At 41.0% G+C, this 22,071-nt stretch overlaps 1 protein-coding gene across 9 annotated transcripts in view; it reads left to right on the forward strand.

The window, feature by feature from the left end:
- MLLT10 (MLLT10 histone lysine methyltransferase DOT1L cofactor) overlaps positions 1 to 22,071 on the forward strand; it is a 258,622-nt gene that overhangs the window by 223,004 nt on the left and 13,547 nt on the right. For all 9 annotated transcript variants that reach the window (XR_008843863.1, XM_056519264.1, XM_056519263.1 and 6 more), the window contains 3 exons: positions 4,075 to 4,180; positions 15,180 to 15,252; positions 21,347 to 21,501. Coding sequence is in view for 8 of the 9 variants with exons in the window: in XM_056519264.1 (XP_056375239.1) it covers positions 4,075 to 4,180; positions 15,180 to 15,252; positions 21,347 to 21,501 (334 nt within the window). In the remaining variant the exon portion in view is untranslated. The remainder of the gene's footprint in view (positions 1 to 4,074; positions 4,181 to 15,179; positions 15,253 to 21,346; positions 21,502 to 22,071) is intronic.

The raw sequence follows: 22,071 nt of genomic DNA on the forward strand, positions 1-22,071 counted from the left end.
CTGGGCATGCCGGTGCGGCGGTTAGGGGATATACCGTCATGCGGTGTATCGGAAGGTTCAACCCTGTGACCTCCACAGCCGGCTTGAGATGTACGAGGCCAATCACTTGTGAGACATCTGTTGTCTACCTGCTCTTACGTTCTAAAGGGTTTAATAAGATTAAATAATTAACAGAATAACCACACGGTCGCCATGCGTCAGACGGCCATTATTGACAGGGCACTTTAGGGGGTGAATGGAGTCCTGCATACTGTGTAATTACTTTACTTCCACCCCCTTTAAAAGCCAGTCTTAAAGGGGTAACATTTATTTATTTTTTTATTTATTTATTTATTTTAAATTAACTGGCGCCAGAAAGTTAAACAGATTTGTAAATTACTTCTATTAAAAAAAAAATCTTAATCCTTTCAGTACTTATCAGCTGCTGTATACTACAGAGGAAGTTCTTTTCTTTTTTGAATTTCCTTTCTGTCTGACCACAGTGCTCTCTGCTGACACCTCTGTCCATGTCTGGAACTGTCCAGAGCAGGAGAGGTTTGCTATGGGCATTTGTTCCTCCTCTGGACAGTTCCTGACATGGACAGAGGTGTCAGCAGAGAGCACTGTGGTCAGACAGGAAAGAACTACACCAACTTCCATTGGAGCATACAGCAGCTGATAAGTACTGGAAGGATTAAGATTTTTTAAATAGAATTAATTTACAAATCTGTTCAACTTTCTGGCACCAGTTGTTAAAAAAGAAAAAAAAAAAATTCCACTGGATTACCCATTTAAAACATCCATCCTCCATGCTGAATCCTGGATAAAAATTGTACTATATGAAAAGTAAATAGTTTAAGTCAGTGTTTTCCAACCAGTGTGCCTCCAGCTGTTGCAAAACTACAACTCTCAGCATGCCCAGACAGCCGAAGGCTGTCTGGGCATGCTGAGAGTTGTAGTTTTGCAACAGCTGGAGGCACACTGGTTAGGAAACAATGGTTTAAAGGGGTACTCCGGTGAAAAACTTTTTTTTTATTTTTTTTAAATCAACTGGTGCCAGAAAGTTAAACAGATTTGTAAATTACTTCTATTAAAAAATCTTAATCCTTCCTGTACTTATTAGCTGCTGAATATTACAATGGAAATTCTTTTCCGTTTGAAACACAGAGCTGTCTGCTGACATCATGACCACAGTGCTCTCTGCTGACATCTCTGTCCATTTTAGGAACTGTCCAGAGTAAAAGGAAATTCCCATAGCAAACATATGCTGTTCTGGACAGTTCCTAAAATGGACAGAGATGTCAGCAGAGAGCACTGTGCTCGTAATGTCAGCAGACAGCTCTGTGTTTCAAAAAGAAAATAATTTCCTCTGTAGTATTCAGCAGCTAATAAGTGCAGGAAGGATTAAGATTTTTTAATAGAAGTAATTTACAAATCTGTTTAACTTTCTGGCACCAGTTGATTAAAAAAAAAAAGAAAAAAGTTTTTCACCAGAGTACCCCTTTAAGTAATACGGTCAGTGATATCCATATGCATATTTATCGCACTAATCTTGTCAAGATCTCTGCTTGCTGTCCGCAAATGGGAAAACTTTTAATTTGTGTCCAGGGGCTGAAAACTCGTCCTGACGTATGGATGTCCAGCATGTAATGAACCAACCAGACCAGATTGGAGTTATAAAAACAAGAATCTTTCATTTTACTGACTGTCAGCAGAGATCTTGACAACTCTGAGAAATTGATGTATCCTAAATGACTAAACACTAATGGGGAGATTCATCAAAATCTGTGTAGAAGAGGAACCGTGCTGTTGCCCATAGCAACCGATCAGATTTCTTCTTTCATTTTATACAGGCCTTTTTTTTTTTTTCTTTAAATGAAAGAAGAGATCTGGTTGCTATGGGCAACTGCACTGTTCTTCCTCTAGACAGGTTTTAATAAATCTCCTCCCCCCTAAATGACTGAACACAGCTTCACATCTGCAGCTTCAAATCCTGCGCATCAAATATGTGCAGGATACTGTATGTGTGATTAGACCCTAAAAGTTTATTCCAGTCAGAATCTTTTATGGCTAACTATTGGATAGGTGATGAATAGAGATGAGCGAACTTACAGTAAATTCGATTCGTCACGAACTTCTCGGCTCGGCAACTGCCGAGCCGAGAAGTTCGTGACGAATCGAATTTACTGTAAGTTCGCTCATCTCTAGTGATGACTAGGACCCCCACCGATTGTCATAACAGGGGCTACTATGTCTGTGAAGAGTTTGGATCAGCAGATGAGCATTTGCCTATACTCTCCTTGCAGGCCATGATGTATAGGTTATAGTAAAATTGTTCCAAAATGAATATATGTAATATAAGGAAGGTGAGTTAAAAGGCTACCTGTGCAACAGAATTGACTATTTTGTGTTAGGAGCCGCCTGCAGTTTTTTGCAGGTTCCCCTGTTGCTAAAAGGTTTGCTACCACTGACTTACGCATAGGCACAAATGAATCATAGAATAAATACTATTTAAAGGGGTACTCTGAAGACATTTTTTGTTAATCAAATCAACTGGTGCCAGCAAGTTATACAGATTTGTAAATTACTTTTATATAATCTTAATCCTTCCAGTACTTATCAGCTGCTGTATGCTCTAGAGGAAGTTGTGTAGTTCTGTCCAGTCTGACCACAGTGCTCTCTGCTGACACCTCTGTCCATGTCAGGAACTGTCCAGAGCAGGAGAGGTTTGCTATGGGGATTTATTCTGGACAGTTCCTGACACAGATAGGGTGCACTGTGGTCAGACTAGAGCTGGGCGGTATGACCAAATATGTGTATCACGGTATTTTTGTAATTTATGGCGGTTCCACGGTATATAATGTTATTTCCCCCCCCCCCCCAAATCATGTGACCCACGAGCGCTGTTCTGCCTCTCACAACCCCCCCAACCACACACACACACACACAATTATCAGCCCAGCGCTGCGCTGACCCCATCGGGGTACTACTCACGTCACCCGCAATCGCTGTCTTCCTCGTCCTCCTGTTTGATGAGGCCGCCGGCGCTGACACTCTATACTGTACGCTGTATCCTTATGCCCGGGCTGCAAAAGATAAACAAAATAAACTTTAACTCACCTTCCCCCGTCAGTCCGGACCTGCTTCCTGGGGACGTGAACATCGGACAGCCGTCAGCCTATCACCGGCCACAGCGATGTTCTGGCTTCTTACATGACAGTGGGCTCAGCCCATCACCGGCCGAGGCGGAACATCGCTGCGGCCGGTGATAGGCTGACGGCTCTCTGACGTTCACGTCCCCAGGAAGCAGGTACGGACCGATGGGGGAAGGTGAGTTAAAGTTTATTTTGTTTATCTTTTGCAGCCCGGGCATAAGGATACAGTATATAGTGTCAGCGCCGGCGGCCCGCAACAGACAGGAGGACGAGGAGGGCAGCGATTGCGGGTGACGTGAGTAGTACCCCGATGGGGGCAGCGCAGCGCTGGGCTGATAATTAATTGTGGGGGGGGGGGGGCAGAACAGCGCACGCGGGTCACATATGATTTGTTCCCCGATCTGGGGACAGCGCAGCCCTGGGTTAAAATTTCCGAGGGGGAGGGGCCCAACCGGTATTGTGGTATGGGGAAATTCCATATCGTGCGGCACAAAAATTTCGGTATGAACCGGTATACCGCCAAGCACTAGGTCAGACTGGTAATAACTACACAACTTCCTCTGGAGCATACAGCAGCTGATAAGTACTGGAAGTCTTTGTTTTTTTAGATGAAAACCCAGGTATCTGTCACTTTAAAAGCTTAGAACTGCAAGTAGCGGAGCTTCTGCGGCACATTGTGAGCAACGTTAGAGGACTTGTAAAGGTGGAGGAGATCCGCTATCAGTCCTGTGATGTCATTTGTTGGTCATACAGCTTTCCCAGGCACTGAATGTACAAAAAGAAGGACTCCATGTCATATATTTCATCTGTAAATATTGAAGATGATATTGATAAATAACAAGTAATTTTATTCAGCACAATATAAGTTTATTCTTCTGTTTTGGACCAGTTTTAATGACTAATTTTATATTAAGATATTTTTTTTATTCTCTCCCTGTAGGTAAATTCTCTTCCTGGATCCTTAGTGACTGTGACGTCATCTCATTTCAGTGGAAATAGGCAGAATCCCACCTCATCTGTAGGGCCGACTGAAAACAGCCAGACAGGTAATGGCACCACTGTAGGTCTACAGGATTCCTCATATCACCCCCTATCCCTAGTGATACCTAACACTCTGATCACATCTCCATTGTGAATTCTGTCAGAGAATAAAATCTGTGATGGATCCCTCACATGAAGGACACTAGCAGCACACCACGCACCCCATGGACTTGTAATGAGGTCCATCATGTATCATCAAGGTGTCATAAAAAATAATGGTGCATACAGCTGTTATGTTGTCTGTCAGATGTGACAGAATCTACAAGTAAGACTGGATTAACAGTAGTGGCCTCTGTAAAATATATATATAATGGGGAAGAATCCCAATGTATAAAAATCTTTAAAGGGGTATTCCGCTGCTCAGCGTTTGGAAAAAAATGTTCTGAACGCTGGAGCCAGTGCCGGGAGCTCGTGACGTCATAGCCTCACCCCCTCATGATGTCACACCCCACCCCCTCAATGCAAGTCTATGGGAGGGGGCGTGACGGCTGTCACGCCCCCTCCCATAGACTTGCATTGAGGGGACAGGGTGTGACGTCATTAGGGGGCGGGGCTATGACATCACGAGCTGCCGGCTGCAGCGTTCGTAACAGTTTGTTCCAAACGCTGAGCAGCAAAGTACCCCTTTAACCAATGACATGTAGAGTTTTTTATCACCCATAGGGACCCATTGGTAAGATCGATTTTTTTTTTTCCAGTGAGTTTTGGACAGGATACAATAGAATAATGTAATCTTGACACTTTATTAGGTAATTGAGCCCTATGAATACACGTAGCATGCCACCTGCTTTCTTGGTGTACACATTAAATGGACATCACGTCAGAGCATCCACCTTAGATCGGGAACACAGCTATGAGATGTTATGTATTGGGAGGTCCTCATTTATATTTTGTCTTTAAAACTTTTTTTTTTTTTTGCTGTGATTATTTATCAGACAAAGGTTTTGCTGTGTTTTGAATCAAGTATCTATGATAACCCCTTTAATTGATAGCAGATTTGCAGTAGTTTCCGCACCCATCAGTGTACCACCAGCCATAGTTTGCTGTATTATGCACCATCCTTTCAGGTGATTGTCCAGATCACCAGAACCTGTCTGTTAGCAAATGGGAATATAGTTAAAATAACCACTTTAAAGGAGAACTCAGATTGCAGGGGGTCCTACCTCTGGGATCTCCTGTACAGGGCCCCAGCTCTCCTCTTGAATGGCGCATTTCGACCACTGCACGAAGGGATGGCGGACATGTCCCCTTATTGCAGCTCTATGGGAGAGCCGGAGAGTGCCGAGTGCAGCGATTCAGCTCTCCCATAGAGATGCATTGAAGGGGCGTGCCAGCCATGACTTTGTGCGGTGGTCGAAATGCCCCATTCAAGATGGGGTTCCAACAGCCGAACCCCCAGCGATCTGGCACTTTTCCCTCTATCCTTAGGATGGGAGATTAGTTTTTCTATCCCAGAGTTCTCCTTAAAGGGGTACTCCGCTGCTCAGCGTTTGGAACAAACTGTTTTGAATGCTGGAGTCAGTGCCGGGAGCTCGTGATGTCATAGCCCCGCCCCCTCATGATGCCACACCCTGTCACACCCTCTCCCATAGACTTGCATTGAGGGGGTGGCGCGCGACATCATTAGGGGGCGTGACTATGACATCACGAGCTTCAGGTGCCAGTTCTAGTGTTCGGAACAGTTTGTTAGCTTGTTCGAAACGCTGAGCAGAGGAGTACCCCTTTAAGGAGAACTCTGGGATAGCAAATATTATCTCCTATCCTAATGATAGGGGGTTAAGTGCAAGATTGCTGGGGGTTCGGCCGCTGGAACCCCCTTAGATCTCCTCTTGAATGGGGCATTTCACTTTACAGATAAGCCTCCAAATTTGACTTATTGGAGGACTAGAATTAGAAGGCAATGACTGGATGATAGAATTAAATCTTAGATACAGTGGTGGTCTTCACTCATTTGTTCACCTGATGCAAAAAAAAAAAAAAAGCAAAAAACAATACTTTGTTCTACACGTTTTCTATGACACATATGCATTCTATTTCATTTACCTCAATGTAATGTAATTTGTGTAATTTGATAAAAGTCGAATCGGTTTCCTTTTTTTTTTTTTTTTTTTTTTTGCTTCCTTTTATATTTTTACTACAGCCCATCAAAAAACAGCACAGTGACACAGTATTGCTCTCACTACCACATCACAGTTCCTAAAGCGCTTTTATTTCATTGTGACCTTGAGCCATGGCCACCACAAGAAAAAACTATAACGTTTATATTAATAATAACAATCATTTTAACTATGTAAATTGTAAAATCTTTTTTTTTTTATCTTTAACTATGGCCACCCGAGAAAATAATATTAATAATAATAAATATAATACAAAAAATAATCATTTTAACGATGTGTAAACTATTTTAGTGTGATCTCGAACTATTGCTTCAACAGAAAATATTAATAATTGTAGTTAATATGATGTAAAATATTATTTTCATTATTATTATTAATAATAATAATTGTATTTATTACTATTAATATTTTCAGTGGTAGCAATAAAACTACAGTTTATGTTGTTAAAATCATTATTGCTATCATTATTTTGACATTGTAAATTGTAATTGTTTTGTGATCTCAAACTATTGCTACCACAGAAAATATTAGTAGGTATAAATATGAATTAAAGAATTACCGTATTTTTCGCCGTATAAGATGCACTTTTTATTCCCCAAATCTGCGGGGAAAAAGTTGGTGCGTCTTATACGGCAAATACACACCTATCGCGGCGGTCCCTGCGGCCATCAACGGCCGGGACCCGCGGCTAATACAGGACATCACCGATCGCGGTGATGCCCTGTATTAACCCTTCAGAGGCGGCGATCAAAGCTGACCGCCGCGTCTGAAGCCAAAGTGACACTAACCCGGCTGCTCAGTCGGGCTGTTCGGGACCGCCGCGGTGAAATCGTGGCGTCACGAACAGCTTACAGGACACCGGGAGGGACCTTACCTGCCTCCTCGGTGTCTGCTCCGTGCTGGGATCCCCTGCATGGCCGGCGCTCTCCTTCGACGTCATCACGTCGTTGCGCACGCCGTCCCGTCATCCAATAGGCGCGGCGTGTGTAGCGACGTGATGACTGCGACGGAGAACGAGGATCCCAGGGAAGAAGACGTCCGGAGCGTCAGGGACACCACGGGGACGCGGCGACTGCAATGGAACGACATCCAGGGCAGCGGTGACGGGTCCGGAGCGGCGGGGACACGTGAGTATTACCTCTTATCCAGTGGTCTTCAACCTGCGGACCTCCAGATGTTGCAAAACTACAACTCCCAGCATGCCCGGACAGCCAACGGCTGTCCGGGCATGCTGGGAGTTGTAGTTTTGCAAAATCTGGAGGTCTGCAGGTTGAAGATCACTGTTGAGTTCAGAATCTTTTTTTTTTTTCTAGATTTTGCACCTTTAAAATTGGGTGCGTCTTATATGCCGGTGCGTCTTATAGGGCGAAAAACACTGTATATAATAATAATCATCATCCTAAAAAAATATAAATAATAATCATCATCCTCACCTAAACAATGTAAATTGTAATTCTATTGTGATCTTGAACCATCGCTACCACCGAAAATAATACTAATAGTAGTAATGTGATAGAAAAATTAGTAATAATACTCATCATCGTCCTCTTTTAATATAATGCAAATTGTAATTTTATTGTTACTCCCAAAGAAAATAACTATAGCATTAATAATAACAATCATTTTTACAATGTACAGTTAATAGACCGGAGCTGAAAGTTGATCAGCAGAGCATTGTCCTTGCACATCTGCACGCTGCTACGTATAAGAGGGTCCGCTCCGCTCTGGGGGGGGGGCGACACCTTTGGTCCTTGAAAGTTTGTGCATCAAGAGCTTTGTTGACATGTCCTGCTAGTCACGACTATTTGCGGGAAGGAAAGGAGGGTGGGGGTGGGGGGGATGGTTTTACCAGGGCACCAAGAATGGATCAGCCATGTCTTTGCCAGCCGAGGGTCAGAGGTCATTTTCCTCAGAATGAGGGGCGGGTAACCTTGAAGGGGCCAGCCAGGGATGCTTGCTTTTGTTACTGGCTGCAGGCGAGTTTCCCCCCCCCCCCCCCCCCCTCTCTCTTTACTTTCACTATTATTGTTTTGACCGCTTATTGTTATTATAGTAGGCCGGCCTGGTTTCTTTTCCCAAGGAGATCCATTTCCAGGGCTGGAGACAACCTGACAATTTTATGCGCAACAAGCACGAATTTTAAGTTACCCGGCCGCACAACCCATTGACTCGACACGAGACCCTCCCCTTTTTCTCCGGGGGGGGCACTCGCATAAGATTGGAGTTTGTAACGTGGAAGGGGTTAAACTGCACAACACATTGGGATTTGCTGTGATAAGCATACAGATTAGCTCCTCACAGCTGTGATTCATTACTTTCACTGGAGAAATTAAAAGTGGCAGAGGGGAGGTGCACGGCAAGTGGGAACCGCACTCCGTTCGCCGCTGCAGGCAGAGACGTGGGGAATACGGCCTGGGTTAATGTAGCCTCTATGGGGATGACGGGATCTGGACCGGAGTGGTTTTGTATAAATATGGACACTTATGGGTCATCGATGGAGATGAGCGAACTTACAGTAAATTCGATTCGTCACGAACTTCTCGGCTCGGCAGTTGATGACTTTTCCGGCATAAATTAGTTCAGCTTTCAGGTGCTCCGGTGGGCTGGAAAAGGTGGATACAGTCCTAGGAAAGAGTCTCCTAGGACTGTATCCACCTTTTGCAGCCCACGGGAGCACCTGAAAGCTGAACTCATTTATGCAGGATAAGTCATCAACTGCCGAGCCGAGAAGTTCGTGACGAATCAAATTTACTGTAAGTTCGCTCATCTCTAGTCATCGATAGTATGACACACAATGATAAGTCATACATATCTATAGAAATGTTTCTGAAGACATCTAGAGCAATGGGATCTCCTTTTATATCGGTGATCTTAAAATTTTGGACCTTCGGTTGTTGCAAAACTACAACACCCCGCATGCCCGGACAGCCGTTGGCTGTCCGGGCATGCCGGGAGTTGTAGTTTTGCAACATTTAAAGGCTAACAGTTTGAAGACCGCAGTAAATGATGCCAGAAGTAGTGACCCTACGGCCGGGTTCACACTACGAAATTTCCATTCCGGAATTCCTCTTCTGATTTTCAGGCAGAAATGCCGGTGAATGGGTTTTCCGGAATCAGGATTTCTGAGGCAGATGGAAATTCCGCGGTGTGTACATTGAAATCCATGGGACTCTGCTGAAGCGGAATGCACATGGACATCCCATCGACATCCCATCTCCATGTGAATTAACCCTATTAGGGGGCAGGACTGGTCCTCCAGAACAAGAAACACTTTTTAAAATAACCCATTCACCCAAATTTCCTTCATAAAATTCCCAACTAAAATTTTTGCCAGAACATTAAACTTGCTTAATGTTCAGATGGAGTCCGCGCCACAGACATTGCCGTCTATATTCACAGCAATGTCCGTGCGTTCCTAGCGCCGACTGCTTTAGCCAGAGCTGCCTGCACTCGGAATCTCTGGAAAACTTTTGTTTAAAAGGAAAAAAAAAATTCGAATAATTGTAATAATTAGACTCCAAAAATGAGAAATGTTTTTGTAAACTGTACTTTCCTCCGTACATATTTTGAAGATGTGTATTTGGTTTCCCACTTTGAATGGACTCTATTTGTTCAATGGATCCCTTGCCGAACGCACACGGACATCCCATGAACATCCTATCCCCATGTGAATTAACCCTATTAGGGTGCAGGACAGGTCCTCCAGAACAAGAGACACTATTTAAAGGGGTACTCCGGTGGAAAACCTTTTTTTTTATTTATTTTTTTTAAATCAACTGGTGCCAGAAAGTTAAACAGATTAGTAAATTACTTCTATTAAGAAATCTTAATCCTTCCAGTACTTATTAGGTGCTGAATACTACAGAGGAAATTATTTTCTTTTTGCAACACAGAGCTCTTTGCTGACATCATGACCACAGTGCTCTCTGCTGACATCTCTGTCCATTTTAGGAACTGTCCAGAACAGCATATGCTTGCTATGAGGATTTTCTTCTACTCTGGACAGTTCTTAAAATGGACAGAGATGTCAGCAGAGAGCACTGTGGTCATGATGTCAGCAGAGAGCTCTGTGTTCCAAAAAGAAAACCATTTCCTCTGTAGTATTCAGCAGCTCATAAGTACTGGAAGGATTAAGATTTTTTAATAGAAGTAATTTACAAATCTGTTTAACTTTCTGGCACCAGTTGATTTAAAAAAAAAAATTAAATAAAAAAATAAAAAAAGTTTTCCACCGAAGTACCCCTTTGAATTACCTCTTCATTCTAAAAGCCAGCCAAGAGATGACTGTCCTAAACAGAAGACCCCCCACCCTCTATTTACATAGATTAAAAATATATATATATTTTTTTTTATCTGGACAGTCCCTGTAAGGAGTATTCACATCTCAGAGGTGATAGCTTATCGCTAGAATTTGGAAAGAGAAGGTGGCACAGCACTGATCCCATTGTTTTGCCTCATTTTACTCCATATTGGTGATTCTGGACACCGGACTATGCAGGGATTTGCTTCTAGCCTCAGTCACATGAATGGAGGTGTTCTGCAGAGAGTGAAGACTGGCAATGGGCCCAGCGCTGAATCAGTAAGGCAGACCCTTTTTGGCCAGGATTGATAGGTGCCCCAGAGGTCAGAAGCCACCAATCATGAATTGATTGCATAGAATGATAGCCCAACCTGCCCATGGTTCTGAGAGAGCCGCAGTAGGGCGCTGCACACAGGCACAGGTCAGGCCCTTACTTATTACTCTATTTTTAGGACTGTCTGATACAGAATTGCTTCCACATATGTTTTCATGTTTTACTCCTTTTGAGTTCGGTCATTTTTGTTTGCAAAATGGTAAAAAACGCTTCAGTACAATCTCTTAGAGACTTTAAAGAGTCCTGGTAGGGTAGATGGCCACTGTTTCTAATGTGCTCTCTATGAGCTTTAATTATTTAATATTTTCTGTGACAAGCTCTGAATGTTCCCTGTTGTGTATGAATTATTTCTAGATAGCATGCAACATTTATTCCGGCTTCCATCATCAACTTTAGCACTTTGTATGAAAAATTGGTCGTACTTTATATGGAGTTGTGGGTTTGTCTATTCTTTTTTTTTTTTATATATATATATATATATATATATATATATATTATACTTAAATCAGTTTACTTAGAGTATAGTTCTGTTTCCTTGTTTTTTGACCATCATTTCTATCTGTCTGAAATGGGGAGAGATGTAAAGTAGATAGATAGATATCTAAGAAAGAAAGATAGAAGAAAGATAAATAGATGGAAAGGAGATAGATAGATATGAGATAGATAGATATGAGATAGATAGATAGATAGATAGATATTAGATAGAGAGATATGAGATAGATAGATATGAGATAGATAGATTTGAGATAAATAGATATGAGACAGATAGATATGGGATAGATAGATAGATAGATATGGGATAGATAGATATGGGATAGATAGATATGAGAGAGATAGATAGATAGATATGAGAGAGATAGATAGATAGATAGATATGAGAGAGATAGATAGATAGATATGAGATAGATAGATAGATATGAGATAGATAGATAGATAGATAGATGGATATGAGATAGAGAGATGGATAGGAGATAGAGAGATGGATAGGAGATAGATAGATAGGTAGATATGAGATAGATAGATAGATAGATAGATATGAGATAGAGAGATAGATAGATATGAGATAGAGAGATAGATATGAGAGAGATAGATAGATAGATAGATATGAGAGAGATAGATAGATAGATATGAGAGATAGATAGATAGATATGAGAGAGATAGATAGATATGAGAGAGATAGATGGATATGAGATAGAGAGATGGATAGGAGATAGAGAGATGGATAGGAGATAGATAGATAGATAGATAGATATGAGATAGAGAGATAGATAGATATGGGATAGATAGATAGATAGATATGAGATAGATAGATAGATATGAGAGAGATAGATATGAGAGAGAGAGATATGAGAGAGATAGATAGATAGATATGGGATAGATAGATAGATAGATAGATAGATAGATAGATATGGGATAGATAGATAGATAGATATAGGATAGATTTGAGAGAGAGAGATAGATATGAAATAGATATGAGATAGATAGATAGATAGATAGATAGATAAATATGAGATAGATATGAGATAGATAGATATGAGATAGATAGATGGATATGAGATAGAGAGATGGATAGGAGATAGAGAGATGGATAGGAGATAGAGAGATAGATAGGAGATAGATAGGTAGATATGAGATAGAGAGAGAGAGATAGATATGAGATAGATAGATAGATAGATAGATATGGGATAGATAGATAGATAGAAATGGGATAGATAGATAGATAGATAGATAGATAGATAGATAGATATAGGATAGATTTGAGAGAGAGAGATAGATATGAAATAGATAGATATGAGATAGATAGATAGATAGATAAATATGAGATAGATATGAGATAGATAGATATGAGATAGATAGATAGATATGAGATAGATAGATGGATATGAGATAGAGAGATGGATAGGAGATAGATAGGTAGATATGAGATAGAGAGATAGATAGATATGGGATAGATAGATAGATAGATATGAGATAGATAGATAGATATGAGAGAGATAGATGGATATGAGATAGAGAGATGGATAGGAGATAGAGAGATGGATAGGAGATAGATAGATAGATAGATAGATAGATATGAGATAGAGAGATAGATAGATATGGGATAGATAGATAGATAGATATGAGATAGATAGATAGATATGAGAGAGATAGATATGAGAGAGAGAGATATGAGAGAGATAGATAGATAGATATGGGATAGATAGATAGATAGATAGATAGATATGGGATAGATAGATAGATAGATAGATATAGGATAGATTTGAGAGAGAGAGATAGATATGAAATAGATAGATATGAGATAGATAGATAGATAGATAAATATGAGATAGATATGAGATAGATAGATATGAGATAGATAGATGGATATGAGATAGAGAGATGGATAGGAGATAGAGAGATGGATAGGAGATAGAGAGATGGATAGGAGATAGAGAGATAGATAGGAGATAGATAGGTAGATATGAGATAGAGAGAGAGATAGATATGAGATAGATAGATAGATAGATAGATATGGGATAGATAGATAGATAGATAGAAATGGGATAGATAGATAGATAGATAGATATAGGATAGATATGAGATAGATAGATAGATAGATAAATATGAGATAGATATGAGATAGATAGATATGAGATAGATAGATAGATATGAGATAGATAGATGGATATGAGATAGAGAGATGGATAGGAGATAGATAGGTAGATATGAGATAGAGAGATAGATAGATATGGGATAGATAGATAGATAGATGATAGATAGATAGATAGATAGATATGAGATAGATAGATAGATAGATAGATATGAGATAGATATGAGATAGATAGATAGATAGATATGAGATAGATAGATAGATAGATATGAGATAGATATGAGATAGATAGATAGATAGATAGATAGGAGATAGATGATAGATAGATAGATAGATAGATAGATATGAGATAGATAGATATGAGATAGATAGATAGATAGATAGATATGAGATAGATAGATATGAGATAGATATGAGATAGATAGATAGATAGATATGAGATAGATAGATAGATAGATATGAGATTGATAGATAGATAGATAGATATGAGATTGATAGATAGATAGATATGAGATTGATAGATAGATATGAGATTGATAGATAGATATGAGATTGATAGATAGATATGAGATTGATAGATAGATATGAGATTGATAGATAGATATGAAATTGATAGATAGATATGAGATAGATAGATAGATATGAGATAGATAGATAGATATGAGATTGATAGATATGGGATAGATAGATAGATAGATATGGGATAGATAGATAGATATGGGATAGATATGGGATAGATAGATATGGGATAGATAGATATGGGATAGATAGATATGGGATAGATAGATATGGGATAGATAGATATGAGATAGATAGATATGAGATAGATAGATAGGAGATAGATAGATAGATGGATATGAGATAGATAGATATGAGATAGATAGATAGATATGAGATAGATAGATATGAGATAGATAGATATGAGATAGATAGATAGATATGAGATAGATATGAGATAGATATGAGATAGATATGAGATAGATATGAGATAGATATGAGATAGATATGAGATAGATATGAGATAGATAGATATGAGATAGATATAAAAGTTAGACGTGTTGCAGATTTATTTCTCGCTTTCTGAATTGCTTTGTATTTGTATCACTTGACTTTCTTTAGCACTAAACAATCCAATATCACTGGATACTATTGTCACATATAAAAGTCATCTCCGATGTGCAGAGGGAAATGACTGGCAGTGCATCACTGTGTATTCTGTAATGTTTATGCGGCCTGTACTTAGCCTTTTTTCATTTTCCAGTTGTTTGTAAAATCTCGGATGTAGCTTATGTTGAGGAAAGCCAGATCACATGTCCCAGTCGGCCTGCTGTGCGGTGCATAAAAAGCTTTGTGATGTCAAAGTCCCCGGCTCTGTGGGAGCTGGGAATTATTAATTGGCTACACATAGTTTATCTAGAATTAGGTCATTTCTTTCTCATTTGAAAATGAATTGCTTCTATGGGGTTAAAATGATTGAGAGCAACACCCCAAATAGAAAGAAATGTCCTCACTATCAGAAAAGGAATTGGGTGTTTATAGAGACAAGATATCTATTACAGGTCTTCACATCAATGTCGCCTTAATACTCTTATGCTACTGTTTGGACAGGTTATTTTTGCTTTTTTTAAGTAATGTGTGTATTTCCCAACCTGTTTTACCGCAGACCAAGATCTTGGAGACAATGGTCGCAGTCTGGCCGTGAAGGTGGCCTCCCCTAGAGGAAGTCTGTCTCCTCGGTGAGTATTCTTTCTTTGGAATCACACATCTGAAATGAACAAACCTCTCATCGGAGGCCAGTGATTCTGTTGACATTTGGAAGAATAATAAAGACAGCCTGTGGACGTGGAGAAATGGCTGCTGGTATTCTCCCAGGAGCAGGAATTTGCTTTTGTATGATATTAAAACATGTGCTGAAAGGCTGTCCAGGTTCCTCAAGGGACTCTTGGGGGCGTCTCTTGCCCTGGCATGGTGCAGACTTGGTTTGCTGCTCATCTTTATTAGCACCTCATTATGCCACCAGTGACACCCCTCATTTATTATCTTACCATCTCATCTGAGCTGCGCATTGCTCACCCATCTTCCTTGAAGAGGCCACTTTGTAAGGAATGGCATAATATCACTACATACAAACATGTACATCATTTACATGTAACACAGTGATGGGACAGGAGTCATCTATGTCAGGTGCCCAACAGCCAGATCTTTTCAAATTGGCTACCTATGTATTTCTTTTTTTAAAGAAAAAAAGAAAAAATATATATATATATAATTTTTTTTTTTTTTTTTTTTTTTTTTGCTGGTATTCGTAATAAAAAATAAAAAGTTATCATTTTGGGTCTCTGTTGTAATAGACTACACACAAACCCTGTGTACTCTGATCATGTAGTGGATGGAGGCCTGTAAGATCAGACTACAGGTCTGTGTAGAAGCTGTGGAATCAAAACAATAGGAGATTTTTCATTAAAGAGGTACTCCGCCCCTAGACATCTTATCCCCCATCCAAAGGATAGGGGATAAGATGTCAGATCGCCACGGTCCCGCTGCTGGGGACCCCCGGGATCGCCACTTCGGCACCGCGCTATCATTACTGCACAGAGCGAGTTCACTCTGTGCGTAATGACGGGCGATACAGGGGCCGGCGCAGCGTGACGTCATGGCGCCGCCCCTCGTGACATCACGGCCTGTCCCCTTAATGCAAGTCTATGGGAGGGGGCGTGACGACTGCCATGCCCCCTCCCATAGACTTGTATTGAAAGGGGCGGGCCGTGACATCACGAGGGGCGGAGCCATGACGTAACGATGCTCCGGCCCCTGTACCGCCCATCATTACGTGCAAAGCGAACTCGCTCTGTGCTGTAATGATAGCGCGGTGCCGCAGCGGGGATCCCAGGGGTCCCCAGCAGCGGGACCGTGGTGATCTAACATCTTATCCCCTATCCTTTGGATAGGGGATAAGATGTCTAGGGGCGGAATACCCCTTTAATCCTTTCAATACTCATGAGCTTCTGAAGTTAAGGTTGTTCATTTCTGTCTAAGTCCTCTCTGATGACACGTGTCTTGGGAACCGTTTCGAAGCAAATCCCCATAGCAAACCTCTTCTAAACTGGGCGGTTCCCGAGACACGTGTCATAAGAGAGCACTTAGACAGAAAAGAACAACCTTAACTTCAGAAGCTCATAAGTACTAAAAGGATTAAGATTTTTTAATAGAAGTAATTTGCAAATCTGTTTAACTTTCTGGAGCCAATTGATATATATATATATATATATATATAAAAAAAAAGTGTTTTCCTGTATATCCCCTTTAATGCCAGGTATCCCCAAGGCAGTGTTTCCCAACCAGGGTACCTCCAGATGTTGCAAAACTACAACTCCCAGCATGCCTGGACAGCCAAAGGCTGTCCAGGCATGCTGGGAGTTGTAGTTTTGCAACATCTGGAGGCCCCCTGGTTGGCAAACACTGCCCCAAGGATTACAGCTGATGACTGGGGGAGGGGGACGACTTATGAATGGCCCTCTATAGGATAGAAGGATGGTTCAGATCTGCCAGAATGTGACAGCACCTCTTCCTTCTCTATGATGTCCATGTAGACAGGTCCCGTGCTGCTTTTATGAGATCACCCCTATTACTTTGAATCCACGTCTCTGTAGAAATCTGTAGCATGACATGGGACCTTACAATTTCTGCCAGCTTGGGGAACCATATAAACCTTGCAGAGTTTCAAGCCAAATTGTTCAATTCCAGAACACATCAGAGGTAATGTATAAAGCTTTTAACAGAGTAATTGGTGTCCTTTAACTAACTGAATGGCACTTAAAGGCAATAACTTATTATTTTGTCATCACAAACTTACATTTGAAGAGCAGCGAGTCTACTGCTTGGCTATGGCATCTATCTTACAGAGCCAATAAAGGTAATGGAAAGAGGGTTGAGCAGCATTGCTGGCTCAGCAGGAGGTGACCTCACATAAGCAAATATATCCATTGATAGGTCTGCCACATTAGTGTTAACTAAACACTCAATCACTTCTAGGACATTAGTCATTGGGCTCTGGACAGTCCCGCTCTTTTAATATGTTGTAGATGTTTATGGGTTAGAATAGGCAGGTACCATGCAGTATGTATGGTAGGAAAGTCTAAATACATTCACTAAATACATGTTATACATCTTTAAAGGGGTTATCCAGGAAAAAAAAACTTTTTTTATATATCAACTTAAAAAATCTTAATCCTTTCGGTACTTATGAGCTTCTGAAGTTAAGGTTGTTCTTTTCTGTCTAAGTGCTCTCTGATGACACGTGTCTCGGGAGCCGCCCAGTTTAGAAGAGCTTTGCTATGGGGATTTGCTTCTAAACTGGGTGTTTCCCGAGACAGGTGTCATCAGAGAGCACTTAGACAGAAAAGAACAACCTTAACTTCAGAAGCTCATAAGTACTGAAAGGATTAAGATTTTTTAATAGAAGTAATTTACAAATCTGTTAAACTTTCTGGAGCCAGTTGATATATAAAAAAAAAGTTTTTTCCTGGAATATCCCTTTAAGTAGTATAAGGAAAATCCTTTCAATTTTATTGTTAAAATTTCTCATTACCCTCCACCCAATTTCAGGCCAGCCACTCAGATGTCACTTCTTTATCCAGGGGTCACTATTGATAGCAAATTTTCCCAACAGGAGCGACTTGTATTTTTTGAATTATTATTTACAGGAATATATGCTAGAAAAACTGAAATCCGTCTGCACATTTCAGTATTGCAATAATTAAAGGAGTACTTCAGCCATAGACAACTTATCCCCTAGGCAGGATAGGCCTTAAGTGTCTGATCTTGGGGGGGGCTTCAACCGCTGGGACCCCCTGCGATGTCCTTAACAGGGCCCTGGAACTGCCGCAGCTCTGTGTGGCTAATGTTTGTGTCGTCGGCCTTACTAAGAGCAAATCCCCATAGCAATCCTACCCTGGTCTAGAGAGTTCCTGAGACAGACAGACAGACAGACATGTGTCAGCAGAGAGCACTGTGGGCAGGCAGAACAGATATTCAAAAAGAAAAGAACTTCCTGTGGAGCGTACAGCAGCTGATAAGTACTGGAAGGAATAAGATTTATTAATATAAGTCCTTTACAAATCTGTTTAACTTTCCGGCACCAGTTGATTTAAAAAAAAAAAAAAAAAATATGTTTTCACTGGAGTACCCCTTTAAAGCGGTACTCCACTGGAAAACTTTTTTTTTTAAATCAACTGGTGCCAGAAAGTTAAACAGATTTGTAAATTACTTCTATTAAAAAATGTTAATCTTTCCAGTACTTATCAGCTGCAGTACGCTCCACAGGAAGTTCTTTTCTTTTTGAATTTCCTTTTTGTCTGACCACAGTGCTCTCTGCTGACACCTCTGTCCATTTTAGGAACTGTCCAGAGCAGGATAAAATCCCCATAGCAAACCTCTCCTGCTCTGGACGGTTCCTGACATTCTCTGGTAAATGTGGCCTATTCATACATATAGTGAACAGCCATTCATTGGGATGACTAGCATGTAATACTACAGCATTTCTATGGGACCTTCAGTGATCACTTGATCGCCTAGATAGCTCAAATAAGACACAAGTATTTATATTTATATATTAATATTTAATCCACGTATTGTAGAAGACCCTATATACATCCAGTGTGTGTGTTTCCTCCCCCATCTTAAGCATAATGAATGAAATAAGTTAAGGAGCCGGGGGCAGGAATTCCCGTGCTCTGAAAATAAGTGAACTCCATTCAGCAACTTGAGCTCATTCCCTGTGGTTCTTCAATTCTCTCGCCTTGGAAGTGCTCGTCCATCATGGTCCTAGCAATTCATTTGAGGGCCCCAGATTCCGGGTAGCAGACCTGCGATCATAAGTCAGATTGACTAGCAGTCCCAGCGAGAATACTTTGCATTTGTTTTTGAATATGGGATTCTCCAGTGAAGGAGCCCGGCTGACAGCTGAAAGACTGATCACAGCTTTTTAATCCTCTGGACATTTTTTAGGGAAATTGTATCTGACTTGTACTGCCCATTACGAGGGGCCGTGTGAGAGTCACCTGTTCTCCACGCTTGTGTGTTTGCAATGGAAAACCTGTATTTTGCTTATATAACTATGTAAATATTAGAACAATTAGCAGTCCTCATACGGAAGAACTATGGTCAGCATTCTTTGAGGGCAATTAGGCGGTACATTGTTTTCAGGAGTCTAAAAGGGGGTGGAAATTTAACCCTATTAAGGGTTGGTAACATAAAAAAAAACAATATATAGGAATACCAGCTACTGGATGTCAGAGTTCCCAAGTGGCTCCTATTCTCTTTTCCTCACTTTCATTTGTGTAAATAAATGTATTTTATTTTTATCTTCTTTTGTAATTTATAAGTTGTGGTTTAGATGCCATTTTGTGTCCTTGCCGGGCATATTGTAGTGGAGAGGAGTGGTATTTTTTGGCAGTAGAGGCCTTTCCCACTGTTTTGTAGCTGTAGAGACCTTGTGAGCAGGTCCCTTCCTAATTTAGTTGTTGGATAGAAGTGGAGTGTAGATGAGGAGGGGGCTTAAAGGGGTACACTGCCCCTAGACATGTTATTACCTATCCAAAGGTCTGCGGCGTCCCGAACACAAAAGCCTGAAGCCCCCAGGCTTCCACAATCAGACATGTTATCTCCTATTCTTTTGATGTGTCCTAAAGGGACCCCCAGCGATTGACTGTTCAGAACTACTGCACTGCCACTACAGGTGAAATTAGGTATTGCACAATGCCTAAGGAAATAATTGGGCATTCTATGTATGTGCATGCTGGGTCCTCCAGAGCTCATTGTAGGTGCACCCCTGCAGCTTATTGATAGAGGTTTGCTAAACCAGATGGCCTATTAATTATTATTCTCTTTAATAGCAAACATTTTTTAATTTTATTACAATTTAAAGTGTGACTTCAAGGTTTAACTCCTGCCCGATCTTCAGATGAGACACAGGAAACACTGGGCTGTTGAGTTGATGAGGGAACCATCTAACACCCAGCAAGTTCTGTGCATGAGTCCTATTGATTAGAAATGGGCTTGTGCACGGAACCCGCTCAGTATTGTCCTGTTGCCTTGGCAGCTCTTCCACCCAGTTTGAAATGCATATTTACGTTGGAGGTTCACCTTAAAGGGGTACTCTGGCCCTAAGGCATCTTATCCCCTATCCAAAGGATAGGAGATAAGATGTCTGATCGCTGGGGACCCCCGCAATCTCTCATGCAGCACCCCCTATCATCAGCCTTGTGACTTCATGCCCCGCCCCCTCAATGCAAGCCTATGGGAGGAGCGTGACTGCTGCTACGCCCCCTCCCTTAGACTTGCATTGAAGGGGTGGGGCATGACGTCACAAGGGGGCGGAGCCATGTTGTCACGATACTACGGCCACGTGATCGTGAGTCATCAGACACGGATGGATCTTCGCTCTGTGAGGCTGATGATAGGGGGTGCTGCATGAGAGATTGCAGGGGTTCCCAGAAATCAGACATCTTATCCCTTATCCTTTGCATAGAGGATAAGATATCTTAGGGCCGGAGTACCTCTTTAAGAGCTGAATATTACACTGCAATTTTAATGGTTTTGTTTTTTTCTGTGGAATTTTTCTGAATGGGGTCAATTCAGACCTTAAATAATTGTCATTACTTTCTGCAAATTCCTTCTAAGAAATATGACTGTTGTACACGTCATGCTCTGAGATACCGTATCCCTTGCTCGCTGTCATAATGGTGGTCCTTTTTAAGGAGTGTCATGTTTTTAATCCAACAATTGTATATTTTTGTATGAATTTCTGATGGAAGTGATTCTTTGTGGCAGGTCCCCATTAAACAGTCTTTCGACTCGCTTTGAACAGTCTGGGAATGGCAATCCAGAGAGCGCCTCCCTGCCGGTCACCAGTATAGAGCAGCTTCTGGAGCGACAGTGGAGCGAAGGACAGCAGTTTCTGCAGGAACAAGGGGCAACTAGTGACAGTAAGTAGTGTCATGTTCATGCTGCCCGTCGCTTGTGCCACTCCCTTGTACATCTCACGTGACCATTGGACATTTTGGTTTCCTTGTAACAGATCTATCTATTTATGCAGTGAGCTGAGACCGTAAGGGAATTAGTGTATTACAAAATAAAATATAGGGACACCTTAAATTATTAAAAAAAATTTTTTTTTTTTAATGCATTGCCAAAATATTTTCACCCAGAATTATAAGCAGGTCCATATAGTCGTATGTCACAAGATCTACATCATCCTCCATTCATAGCTAATTTGCTTTTAAACCTGGCAGTGCCCTATAGATAACAGGTGGCTGACAGCGTCTTCTCCCATGCACATGCATGCTCAGCCGAGTGTACATGTGTTCTAAATGGAGAGAGGACAGTCAGCAGTAAATATTACAAACAAACTGCACAGTCATTCTCTCTCCAGACATCGGGTGCTATCAAAGTACATTACATTGTTGCTAGTCTCTCTGAATTGTAAAGACTCTGCCAACATTAAAGGGGTACTCCAGTGGAAAACATATGTTTTCAAATCAACTGGTGCTAGAAAG

The sequence above is a fragment of the Hyla sarda genome, chromosome 5, assembly GCF_029499605.1.
Source record: "Hyla sarda isolate aHylSar1 chromosome 5, aHylSar1.hap1, whole genome shotgun sequence".
Lineage (NCBI taxonomy): Eukaryota > Metazoa > Chordata > Amphibia > Anura > Hylidae > Hyla > Hyla sarda.